This window comes from Talpa europaea, assembly GCF_964194135.1.
Source record: "Talpa europaea genome assembly, chromosome: 7".
Taxonomy (NCBI): Eukaryota; Metazoa; Chordata; class Mammalia; order Eulipotyphla; family Talpidae; genus Talpa; species Talpa europaea.
The window spans coordinates 66,695,259-66,709,067 of record NC_140074.1 but is presented as its reverse complement, the minus strand read 5'-3'; the positions used below and the strand labels follow the sequence as shown (position 1 = coordinate 66,709,067).

The 13,809-nt window shown below is 44.1% G+C and overlaps 1 protein-coding gene across 4 annotated transcripts in view; it reads left to right on the top strand.

Moving 5' to 3' along the window:
- ASTN2 (astrotactin 2) overlaps positions 1 to 13,809 on the top strand; it is a gene marked incomplete at both ends in the record, with an annotated part of 818,546 nt that overhangs the window by 371,922 nt on the left and 432,815 nt on the right. For 3 of the 4 annotated variants that reach the window (XM_084237291.1, XM_084237290.1, XM_084237288.1), the window contains one exon: positions 367 to 504. In XM_084237291.1, the coding sequence (XP_084093417.1) occupies positions 367 to 504 (138 nt within the window). The remainder of the gene's footprint in view (positions 1 to 366; positions 505 to 13,809) is intronic. The other variant, XM_084237289.1, reaches the window with a different exon arrangement.

Sequence of the window (13,809 nt, the reverse complement as noted above, 5' to 3'; positions counted from 1 at the left end):
TTTGTGCAGACATCCCTACTGACTTAGCAGTCACTTCTGGCACCTTGCTGGATAGCAGGACAGCTTGAGAAAGCAGAAGTGAAATTTCTCCTGTCCTCACAGAGTCCACTCTGTTTGTGGAGCCAGAACCTATAGTGCAGAAAAGAAAGCCAGCAACACAAAGCCATGTATGGGGTAAACCACTAACAGGTTTAAGAAATGGTTATCTGAGTCTGGGGCAAGTTGGCCAGAGCTGTGCCTGGGAGATGCAGGGGCTCAGTGGGGTGGGGGAGGGAGAAAGAGTCCCAGCTAGCTTGGGAGGAGGGGCCCCTTTGTTTTCTCTCTGCTTCCCAGAGAGTTCCCCCAATGGAAACTCTTACATTGCAGGTCTACTTTCAGCTTGGGCCAAGGACTGTGGCTTCCTGTCAGCAAAAGCTTTGTGGTTCCGCCTGTGGAGCTGTCCATCAACCCCCTGGCCAGCTGCAAGACCGATGTGCTCGTCACGGAAGACCCTGCGGATGTCAGGTAGGGAAGCCGCCTCCAGCATCCTATAGCAGGGAATTCTTGGAGCCCTGGAAGCACTTCTGTTTCAGGTTCACAAGAAGTATCTCCAGATGGAGGGGGCCGGCTGCCTAGTAGCTGGGGTAGAGATCATTCTCACATACTCCCAGATCCATACTTGTAAATCTGTGTTCCCTTGGAGGGCTTCAAGACTTTATATTCCGGCATCATTACTCTCCTTTGGGGTTTTTATGAAATGTGAGAGAGATTAACATTTCATCTGGTTCATCCTGGGGTCATTAATGAGATGATCTATTGAAAACCGTTACTTAATAGGATATGAGATAGTAGTGAAGGTGAACAACTAGAGAATGAGATGCTTTCTGTTGTGAGTCTGGTACTGGAAACAGACTCCAGGCTAGTCCTTGGCGTTAAGGTCCAAGTCAAATGTATGTCTTCTTTACTCATGAATGAATGGAGCTGTGTCTTGCTTTACACCTTTTTCACTTGGTGGGTAACTTCATTATGGACTTGCTCTACTATATTTTAATCAGGTGCTTCCTTATTGTTCTGTCCCATTATGTGGGAAGTCTCTCAAGGTCAAAGCAAATAACTTATTTAGCTTTTTAATCCCCTGTTCCCAGTATATATTGGACATCTACTAAATGTTTATTGATTTAATTAAACCAATGGTCTTAGAACTGAACCTGCCAGTATTCTGGAGTTTTCTGCCCGCCCCTCCCCATTTTGATTAGGGAAAAGAGTCTAGAAATGTGTATGATACCAAAACTGGACTCTGATTTGACTTTTGGAAATGGCATTTACTCACATATTGGCTACTGTTTTAGGAAGTGACTCTCCTGCTTTGTAATCTGTTTGTTATCACCTTTTCTCAACTCTTCATGGAAGCGTGAACTTAATGTGAGTTTTCAGGCTCTTGATAGTTTGCAAAAGAGGTAGTTTAAAAAAGAATCGATTATGAAAGCCATTATACTTAGGAAATGAGTGGTAATTACTAAGAACTAAGATGGTTTTACACACACAAACTGATTCATAGTAGATTACCATTATTTCCATTTTTGGTAGAACTGAGGTAGAAGAGACATTAGTAAAGCATTTTTAAGGTTTCTGTGCATTACATATTTTAAAGATGGAGCAAAGACCATCTGGCTGAAGGACTATTCTCAAAGATACATGATGATCTTTTGTGAAATCAGCTAAGTGAAAGTTTCTATTAGCTTTCCTCGGAATCCTGTGCTCTTGACATTGAATTTATGATTTCAGTGAAGCTGCAGAAGTCAGACTGGCTGATGGTAGCACTGGAGGTGAATAGCAGGTCTGGCTTGGAATTCCATTTCTACCACAAGCTAGCTACGTGATGTTAACCAGATTCAACTTGCTAAATTTCTATCTGTTTACAAAATGGGGATAACAGCAGTGGCTTTCTCAGAGTGTAACAATAGTAACTCCTATCCCTTGATCATTTTCTAGGTGCAAACACTTAATTAACATTATTTCATTACATCCTTGCATCAACCCCAAGTGGTGATATTATTATTTTCAAAAAAAAAAAAACAGAAACAAGTGATCCCTTCATTAGTAAGTGATGAAAACAAGCTGCAAAACATGATCTCTCAGCTCCAGAAGCCAGGTTTTAACTGTTTTATTGAAATAGCTCCCAAGAGTTGTTGAGGTGATTAATAATATAAGTACACATGGATATATAATATACTTCAATGGTATATTACATGCAGTTTAGATCAACTGAATTCCCCCCACAGTAGAGCTCAGGTAGAAGCTGATGATGGTGAGGAAGGCAGAGTCGGGAAGGCTGTGCCATGCCACGCTCCTGAGAACTACAGAGATCTACAATATGCCCCTGCTGCCTTTTCTGCTCCACTCTGAATTATGCCAAATAGCAAGTTAGCCAAGGAGGGGCCCAAAATAGCAATCTACAGAAACTGTTAAAAACATCTTCAGAAATGTAAAAAAAAAAAAAAAAAAAAATGAGAGCAGTGCACTCAGAATGCATTTCAGGCAGAGAATTGCATGTACTTATGTACTTGGGAAATTCCTGGAATAAGTTGAAAGGGCTGAGGCCTTCGAGGGGCATAATGCAGTAATAGTGAGTTGATTCCACTAACAATGCTGTGCCTGGTTAACCCAAGTTAGGGCCAAAGCACAGTTGTTCAGAATGGGAGAGAGGATGATATTCTGCAGCAATTGCTCTTCTTTTTAAACCCTTTCTCCACAAACCAGTAAGATTCTCTTTTGAAGCGAAAATGGTACAGATGTTTGAAGGATATTGGTTTGATTAGGGCACTAAATTATTATCCTGCTTGGCGTGCCTGCATCCCTTCACCGTGGCTTGGAGCAATCGCAGACAGCCTTTTAAGCTTACCTTCATCTTATCTCACACATGCCTGTTGGTTTCACTGCACGAGTGGATAAAGGGTTGTAATCATCACCATTCTGAAGAATCTGTGCTCTGTAGGCTTAGTTTCTCAAGCTGCACTAATAAACCTTGTTTGACATGGCATTGCCCAGGCAAGCATATCACGGGTGTTTAAAGAACTACTACATTTTAGTTAGATGTTATGTTAGAAATTAATAAATAATAGATCATAATTATAGATAGCCAATAATATGCCATAGAATTATAACAGAGCAGTTAGAGGAGAGACTGTGTGGAAGAACAGAATTTGAAAGAAAAGAATGAGCCTTCGAGTGGGATTAGGAAGGAAAACTTGAAGGTGCTTTGCTGGTTGATTTCTTTTTGTTTTTTAGTCAATGACAAATTATTAGGAAAGTGTGGAATCTCATGCGAGGACAACCTAGCAGTCCAACTTAGAGGTTCTACCTACATGGGTGGCTAATTTTTTTTTTAAGGATTTATTTTATTTATACAAGTGCTGGTATACAGGCCAGATGCACAGGAGGGTGAGCAGATTCACCAGAGACAGAGCAGGAAACAGAACAGGCAGAGTGACGAAACAGACTGCTGAGGGGAGCCGTGGGCGAGGTTGCCACGCCATGTGGGATTCTTGCTGGCCGGCCAGGATTGAACCCACGCTGCAGAGGCTGCGAACAGCTTCACAGTGCGGCGTTCAACCGCTGGTGTCACCAGGGATGCCCAAAGGGAGGCTAAATTTAAAACAAGTGATGATAACAAATGTTGGTAAGAAGATAGAACAACCGGAGCTCTCATACCCATAGAGTGGGAACGTAAGTTAGTCTGATCATTGCATATCTTCCAAAGTTATACATCTACATATTCTGTAACCCACTGATTTCACTCCTAATGAATCACCTAACAGAAACATGTATATATTGTATACATTTCTATGTGGCACCCTAAATACTGTATTCAAGAATACCAACAGAAGCACTCATTTGTATGCCAAAAAGCTAGGAAGAAAGCACAAATGACCAACAGCAACAACAAGGTAAAGAAATATGCAGTGGAATAATAAAACAATGAAATTCTATTAATGCTGAATAATTAGTAAATATAGCCACCACACACATCACCATCAATGAAACTCACAGATATAATATTGAATTATGGAAGCCAGACACAAAAGAATATATATGTTTATAGAGAGAGAGAACACAAAGTAATCCCTGTATGATGTTAGAGAAAAGGATGGGGATTACCTTTGGGTAACAGAGGGAACAGTGACTCAGGGGGAGCAAGACAAAGTTTGTATGGAACTGAAATGTCTGAGTCCCTGATGTGTGTGTTTTCTATGTGTAAAAATTCATCAAGCTGTACAGGTAAGATTTTTGTGCTATATTTTATTTAAATATAAAGTGCATATAAAGTGCTATACATTTTTTAAAGATTTATTTATTTATTTATTTATTTATTTATTTATTTATTTATTTATTTATTTATTTATTTATACAACCGCTGGGTACAGTCAGAAGCACGGGAGGGTGAGAGAATTCACCAGAGCCAGAGCGGGGAGCAGAGCAGGCAGAAGGACCGAACTATGCTGCTGAGGGGAGCAGCGGGCGGCAGGAGAGGTCTGTGCGCCATGTGGGACCCTCCTCCGGTGGCCGGGGAGCAGCTGGGAATCGAACTGGTGCTGCAGAGGCTGCGGGCAGCTTCGCAACCCAGCGCTCAACCACTGCGCCACCGGGGAGGTCCGCTATACATTTTTGAAGGCTTAGACAGTGGAACTCAGTTGACCTGACTGCTTTCAAATCCTAGCTCCCCCACATTCTCACTCCATTTTTTTGGTAGCTCTTCCTCCTCTCCTTGGCAATAATGGAGATAGAAGACACAGGTGAGGCCATGCAGGGAAGTGGGGAGAGTTGAATCACGTGATACTTCATTGTACGACACCATCAATGAACATGGTAGATTCTCTAGGGCATTAGTTATCATGTTTGTTATTATTATGCTATATTACATTGTTGTTGTAATATAGTATAACATATTTCTGTTCTCGGTCTCTTTTTAATTCTTTTGTCTTTCTTTTGCTGAAAGGCTGTATCCAAGTTACGATGCATCTTTAAACCAATAGTGACTTAGTGTTATGGGATTAAAGAATACAAATATATAAGGTCTAATACAGTGTGGTAGGTCTAGTGGCTTTAAGTATATGAAAATCTTTGCATACATATTACACATAGGGTTTGGGGAACTGGAGAGAAAGAAAAAAATTGTGACCAAAGGAATTAGGAAAGCATTTGTAGGCTAGAGAACATTAGCAATTAACTTTGAGTTGTGGGTAGAATTGGGCTTTGTGGCATCTAAGGTGGGAGGGAAGACTTTCAGGTCAGAGGGATTAAAGGGCCACAAAAGAGAACTCTCCCTGGATGGCTCCCATTCTCCAGCCTGTCCCAGCAGGAAGTTGCTAGGAATGAGATTTATTACGTTTGAGACACTAATGATGTCAGCTACAAAGGTGGAGGAGCCAGCTCTAGTTAAATTGCACATCAAAGTCTTTCAATCCTGAAAACCTTGGCTGGGCCCCTCCTGTGTGCCAGGCACTGTGCCAGGTGCCACAGGGGCACCCCAATGCATAAGCCTACCTCTGCTTTCAGGAATTTTGTGGTGTAGCAAGGAACACGGAACAAGGACTGACTTGCAAGATGAAATAAAAGCTGCTTGTAGAGAAAGAAGTGTGGCAAACAAGCCTTATTGCTACACACAGGGCCTTCCTCACACTGTCACCTAGAGCTGGTTCTTATAAGAGAGATGCAAGAATAACTATTATAGTTGGAATAATAACCATCCACAGAGCCAGCTTCTGGATCCCCTCCGTGATTTTTCTGTGATCTCAAGTCAATGAAAATGAAATGGTGAAATACTGTTAATTCCTGCACAGTGATGAAAGAATAATGGGATATCAGAATGCAAGCTAGCATTGCTCATTTGGTGACAGTACTCACTTTGAATTAGTTCTAAATAGAATTAAGAATGGTTTCTTGTCCCTTTGGCCTTTCAATTCTAAGCAAAAAGTATACTGAACACCTACTATCTGCCAGGCTCCCTATTGGAAATATTATAATGTTAAGACAAAAATCTCAAGGCATTGAATGAGACCAAATTGCAAACAAAAAGACATCATGCTGTGTGACAGTTGAAGAGAACAGAAAGAGAGCTCAAGGAAGACAGGAAGTAGAAGCTTATCAAACTCTCCTGGGTTAAAGGGAAGGTCTCAGAGAAGAGAGGACCTGGGACTCAAGATGTGAAATATTAGCAGGAAGCTGCTAGCACTACATCTGAAAAGGTGGTACCTAGACCAGTGGTATCAACTGCAAACTTGTTAGAAACATGATTTGTGGCCTCCGTCTGGGGCAAACTGATAATGACCCCCTAAAATATGAGCTCCTAAACCCTAGAATCTATCAGTGTTTCTGAATTTATAAGATGGATTTTTTTTTTTTTTAAGAAATGTGCTTTCTCTTTTCTTTTTTTTTTTTTAAGATTTATTTAGTTATACAAGAACTGAGGTACAGGTCAGACACACAGAAGGGTGAGAGGATTCATCAGAGACAGAGCGGGGAACAGAGCAGAAAGACTGACTGAAATACACTGCTGAGGGGAGCAGTGGGCAAGACAGGAGAGGTCTGCCACGCCATGTGGATTGCTCCAAGGCCAGCAGGAATAGAACTGGCACTGAAGAGGCTGCAGACAGCTTCACAGTGCTGCACTCAACCGCCTGCACCACCAGGGAGGCCCATAAAATAGATCTTTACAGATGTGATTAAGTCATAAGTCATAAGATAGGTTGATTATCCTGGATTATCTGGTTGGGCCCCACATAAAATAACCTGTGTCATTACAGGAAAGAGCCAAAGGGATATCTGACACACAGAGTAGAAGGCAATGTGAGGACAAAGTTAGAGATTGAAATGGCCCACCCACTAGAGGCCTCCCCGGTGGCATAGCGGTCGAGTGCCACGCTGCGAAGCTGTCCGCAGCCTCTGCAACATTGGTTTGATTTCCGACCAGCCAGGGAGAACCACACCTGCGCAGCAGACTTCTCCTGACTCGCCCACTGCTCCCCTAAGCAGTGTCTTCGCTCCATCTGCCTGTTCTGCTCCCTGCTCTGCCTCTGGTGAATTCTCTCACCCTCCCATGCTTCTGACCTGTAGCCTAGTTCTTGTATTAAATAAATAAATAAATAAATAAATAAATAAATAAATAAATAAATGAATAAATCGTTAAAAAATATAAATGGTGCACCCACAAGCCAAGGAATGCCAGCTGCCACTGGAAGCTGGAAGTAGCAAAGGGCAGATCCTCCCTGAGAGTCCCTATGGGGCAGAGCAGCCTTGCTAACACATTAATTTAACCAGGTGATACTGGTTTGGGGCTTCTGGTTGTTTGTAATCAACCTAGTTTGTGGAGATTTCTTACAGCAGCCAAAGGAAACTGAAGCATCACCTTGGGCCCACTGAATCAGATGTTCTGGAGTGAGTCCAGAGTCAGGCTTAACAAGTGCTCTGGGTGACTCCAATGTCCAGTAATGTTTAAGTGATAATGTGCTAGGTAGCAAAACCAGGAAAATATTACCTAACTTAGAAAATGACAGATTTAAGAATTTGAAAACTCCGGGATGGTGATGGCTTTTGGCAGAGTGGGATTTACACGTGGGGCATTGTTGGGACTCAGTACTCTGATTGCTGTTTTTCTTCTACCATCACTGTTGTTCCCAGTTTGACTTTCTTGCCAGGCACATTCTCCCCAGAAACTCCAGGCTTAAAACCTCAGCTGAACATTGCTGGGGTATAGAGATGAGTGCTTTCCAGTGGTTTAAAGGGAAGGTGAGGCACTGACTAACAGCAGTGTAGCTCATCCTTATGGCACTGGTCCCATGCCTTACTAAAATGAGCTTATTTAATCTTCACCTATTATTACCCCACTTAATGCATGAGAAACTGAGGCATGGAGAGATTCTATAACTCACCCCAGGTCACAGAACCAGGATTTGAGTCCTGAGCATCTGATCCCTGAGACCATGCCCAGTCTCTTGGCTATGAAGGTCTCTTTGACCTGTTTGGGGATATTTGCCTAAAGGGACAAAAATGCTCTAATTAGTCAGAGCTGGGTCACTGACTCCCCCACCCCTGAAAACAGCCAGAGTGGGGGACCTGCAGCATGCTTGAGTCTGCAGGTAGGATAGTTCGCCAGAGAAAAACCAAGACAAGCCTGATGGACAAAAATCTAAAAATGCAGATGTTCTGTCTATAGGCAAGACATGAGGTCTTCAAGTGGCACACCTGAAAGGGGTGTTGTTTCATTCAGTGTATATGGAGTGTATGCCAAGGGCCCCGTGGCTGAGGGACAGCGAGAAGAGGAGAAAGAACATGCGTGTGGCTTTCTCCCCCACCCCTCCCTTCCTCAGTGGTCCCGCCTGGACTGGCGGAGTCAGCAGAGTCTCTGGAAGAACTTGAGCATGTTGTCATCACTCCGGGTCTCAGCAGCCACTTCTGTGTGAATGTTTCAGATCCCAGGACCTGACTTTGCCTAGGCTGTACCCCTAGTCAGACAGTGTGTTCTGGAAATGTAGGTCATCCATCTTAAGGTGAAATCCTCAACAGAAACATACAGGAGCTTAAAATTCTGCATCTATTTGGGTATTTTGAAAATTGAATGAGGTGACACATTCAACTCTCAGCCCCACTGTCGTAAACACTGGCATGATAATAAAGGCTAACATGTGTTAGGCATTTGCTTTGGGTCAGACGCTATGCATTTTTTGTGTGTGTGTGTGTGGGGGACCCTCGCCGGTGGCCGGGGAACGAACCGGTGCTGCAGAGTCTGCGGGCAGCCTTGCAGCCCAGCGCTCAACCGCTGTGCCACCAGGGGAGGCCCCACGCTATGTATTTTACACGGATGATTTCTGACTCCTCACAACCCAATGGGGATGCAGTTATGATTTGCAGATGAGGAAACTGAGGCACAGAAAGTTTAACTTACTTGCCCACCATTGTGGGTAGTAAGTGGCAGAAGCGGGATTTGAACTTGTGCCTCTTGGTGAGAACTCGGTCCGGTTGTTATTGGTGCAGGGACTTCTCTGTAAAGTAGAGGAATAGGTTCACTGGGTTTTCTACCTTAATTTTTGTTGACGAGTCAGTGCATGGTGTGTGTATGGACTGCCATTCCGTGCTAACAGAAAAGGAGATATTAAATGGGGAAGCAGGAGGCCGGGTGAAGAAAGACAGAGTCTGGCCCTCATAGCTGACTTCTTGGAATTTGAGTGTTAGAATTTGTCCTGTACCTCCCTGTCCCTCCCTTCCTTTATGGGACTGAAACTGCTGGGAGAAACATCATCATAAAGGCCCACTGTACTCCGAATTGAATGGATATCGCTACACCCAAACCTCTTCCCAGCCTCGCTGCCTGTCACTCAGCCAGTGAGCCTGGAGACATATATACATTCCCCCCATTTTAGTTTAGCGATCATAATAAAAGTGAAGTCTATTAGGATGAGTTTCTGCCCAGGCTCGGTAAATCTCTTCAAACACCGTTCAGCACCAGATTTCTGTTAGTCTTTGCCACTGGGGAGGCTGCAGCACACACACCTGTCAGCCCAGGCAGAGGGCCCACGACACAGCCTCTGCTAAATGAGACGCAAATGGAGACTTCGGAATATAAATATTGAAGTGACCCAGGTTGAATAAAGGGGAGCCAGTTAGCTAAGCTTCTCTCATACATGCAGGAGATGCTAAATTATTAAAACTTTAATAAATGTAATAATAAATATTTGATGTTGAATTATAGAAGGCTTTGCAGATACAGTGAAACTGAGAAACGACTTGTTATATCTGCATTAGAAGTTAAACACTTTTCAAATGGGACTTCTGATGTTGAAAGGGGACTGTAGATCTTTAGATGAAAAAGAGAGAGAAGCGAGGGGGAGCTGTGAATGTCCGGTATTTTGGTAGGCACATGGAGCTGGGAGTCAGCTTGCCTGGGTTTCAGCCTGACTCCCGCTGACAGCAATCAGTGATGTTTGGAAAGACCAGGCCTTCTACACATTCTGCTGTGTGCACCTTCCAGCCATCTTCTAGGGCCCAGGCTGTTTTCATCTCCCCATTTCACAGATCTGAAGCCCTTATGCAATATAGCTGGTGAGAGTTGGAATTTGAAGACAAAGCTTCTGAATCAAGACACTTCCTCCATACATCATCTGAGCCTCTCCCATAGGCTGCACGGAAGCTCCTGTTGCTCCTTATTTCTCAAGATGTTTTTGATTTCTGAGCTTAGAACTCTGTCCCATATTAGTTTAATGACAGGTGTGTTGGAAGGATGTCCTGAGAGAGCTCCTTCTTCTCTGCATCATCCCTCAATGGCTTCCTTCTCTCCTAATGCATGCCCTCTTCCCTGTCCCCCCCATGCTCACACCCCCCACCCTGGCAGGGCTCATGGTAATTATGAGCTCCCAAGACTTTCATGCTCTTCCACCAATGTCTGAAGGCTTCTCTTTCTTGGGTTACAGTTTGAAAAAAATAGCAATCTTACTGGCCTGGCATGGGTGAGGACCTCACGTCCAGATTAATCACCTATAATTAAGAGACCAGGGTCCCAAGGCACATTCACAGGAAGTGACAGAAGGATCATAAGGTGAACATGGACTTCCAGCCATGTCTTCAGGTCCTCCTTAGGCTTCTGTTTCCCCATCCACCTTTGAGGTCAGACTAAATCTGGCAGATCTAGGCATCTCTTCTGCTGACTCAGATAAATGGCCGGGCTGCCTAGATTTGTAGGGAGCTTCCTGAGGCTCCGGACATGCTGCTGGGGGGTGCCACAGTGGCACAGGGTGCCTGCTCTCAGTACAAGGTAGAGCTGTCAAAAAAGAGTCGGGCACTTTCCACACCACAACTGGGTGGCATTGACAGGCCATTCTAGTTTTGCAGCTGATGACTTGATGATTGTGTTCCTCTGTGAAATGAAGAGAGACTTGTGGTTGCTGACATGCAGGCCAAAGGTAGTCATGTGGATGGAGATATTGAGGATGAATTAGAAAGGGAGCTGTCTTACTCCATCTATCTGTTTTTATCCATCTCTCTGTTCTCTCAGGGGCATATTTGGATAATCTCATCTTGGTCTCAGTAAGTTTCCTGAAATAGATTTCTGGCTCGAGGCAGAGTTGAGGCCTCCATCTAGGTGCTTCTAGATACTGTCTGGCACTATCATTGTCACTTGTAAGGTATTAAAAATGGAACACTCTATTTTAAACTATAAACAAAACACCCACATTGCAGGGGCCTTGAACTGAAAGTTAGAGATCCAAAGGCATCTTTAAACAATTATAAACTCACACACTGGAGGTGACCTTCTGAGATGTGTTTTTCACCCCCTCCCATCTCAAGGGTGGAACTAAGATAATAGAATCTACCCTGTGCCCACAGGGATGTCACAGCATCCTGCTGTGTTGCCTGCCAGGGCTTCACATTGCTCCCTTTGACATTCTCCTTCTCATTTCGCCTCACCAGGCTGGCTCCAGATCACATGAACAGCCACTCAGGGGCAGTGATCATGCAGATCAGTTCCAATGAGCAATAGTAGTACCTGCTAAGACCCCCTGGTTTGCATTAGTCTAACTTATTGGGCCGAGTAAAGTACAGACAGACATCACTAAAAGTTTCAGTTTAGGACCATGGTCATCTAGGACTGTTACATTACACCATGTAACCTGCATAGGTGGTTGGCTCTACTGTCTATGTTTGTGTAGTTATGCCATGTGGTGTTCACATAGCACAACCACCTGATGATACATTTCTCAGAATATGTGCCCTGTCATTAAGTGATGCTGGACTGTAGCATTCTTCCTTATACCCAACATACACAACACACACACACACACACACACACACACCCAGTGCAGAGTCTGGTCATAAAGATGATTTGGATTTTCAGTGGGCAATGAAGTGATCTGTGTGGCAGGCTTCATTACTTTTCTTCTCACTAACTGTGGAAGCCAGTTATCAAAGAGGGTTCCAACAGGAAACAGATGGCACCCTCAAGCTAGGAGTGGTTTTTAAAGAGAGCTATTCACAAAATTGGGGCAAGTGCTAGAAAAGCAGCAGGGATCTGCAGTACCTGTAGCTAGTGTCAGCGGTCAAGGTAAAGTTTCCAGAACAGAACATGGAGAAACTGTCATGGCAAGTGCTGACTGACAGGAGCTGTGACCTTTATTCAAGACATAGATGCAGGAAGGAAACTGGGAACAAATGTCCCAACCCCTCTCAGCCTCCTCCCTGGAGCTGCTGGTGCCTCCACTGACTGACCCAGTGGGAAGTCAGTCCAGAAGCCCATTGAGGCCAGCTATGAAGGTTAGCCTCAGGTGAAACAGTGAGCTCAGTGTGGAGGTGAAAAAACAAATGGAAGAGATTCGGCCTCAACTCCAAGTCTTTCTGTTCTGTTTTCAAATTATCCTTAAAGTGGCCACAGCTCTCCATCTTTCCTGAAACCCCAGCTCAGATCCTCCTGAAGAGTCTCATGCTTTCAGTCTCTGTGCGTGTGTCGGCCCAGTCTTTACAGATTGGGCCACACCTCCTCCAGCTAATACCAGAGACCCCATCCCACTCAACCCTGCACAAGCTCAAATAAGAATCCAAACCTTTTTACCTATGCACATTAGTGCCTCATCCCATCTGTGGCCACCATTCCACCTGTCATGATGTTTCCCACCAAGTCCCCATCTGCCATTTCCTCAGAACGCCTTACACTCTGCTGTCTCCTTGCCTTTGTCAGTGTTGTCTCTTTGTCCAAAATGTCCAAATACTCACCCAGTCCCCTACATGCCTGGCCAGCTACTCTTCATCCCCCACAGCCTGGCAGAAGTGTCACTTCCTCTTAGAGACCTTTCTGGAATATGCCCTCTTCCCACTCAGCAGAATCAGAGCCCCTCACTCATGCCACTAGAATAATTCTTCCTTTATTACAGAACAGCACATTGCCCTGCATTACAGTTACCTGTGACAACTAGCCCCCATACCTGGTAACTAAACTGTGTACCCCAGGAAGTCAAGGTCTTTATGTTAGCCATCTTTGTAGTCCCTGCTCTGGACACAGTGAATGGCTCAGAGAAAGGACCCAGGACACACTGATGGCCCCAATTTGATTTGACTATATTGGTCTACATCACAAGGATATCTTGATATGACCAGTAAATTTCTCAGTATAAATCATCACATTATGTCTGCCTACCACCAAATCCCCTTACATGTAAATATCTTTATCATCTAGCAGTCCCATCAGAACTTCTTGCCTCACAGTGTTTAGTGTTTATTGTATTACATTGTAAAAATCCATATTGCCTCGGAGTGGTATACTAAATAAAACCAGTATTTTGTGGTTAGTTAATGTAACAAAGTAAAAAAGGAGCCCCCCCCCTCATTTGAGAGGTTAGAGAAATTCTATGATAAATGAAGTTGTTACATTGATTTCCTTGATGGTGGCTTTCCCAAAGATGTTAATATGTTCACATATGCCATGAATCTTCAGTGACTGCCCACTACAGTCTCTCCAGTGCTGTACAACTAGGGGGGATTCAGGAACAGCATTCCTTGGGGCCCACTTCAAGTAACATTACGGGGGTCCACTGAACTCAGGCTACCCAGGTTAAACCAAACAGCAGAGAAGGAGTTTTTTGTTGCCCAGGGAGACTCTTTCAAGGCACACTCACATTGGCAAAGAGGCTGCTGAACTCTCCTATTGGCTTATTAGTCAAGAGGGTGTAGGATTTGATAGAAAGGGCTGATCCCTGCTTAGCAGCAGGGTGTTACTTAGTAGCCAGATGCACTGATCTAATTCCCATCTCTGCCCTCACCATTCCCACATTGGCCAAACAGAAATAACTG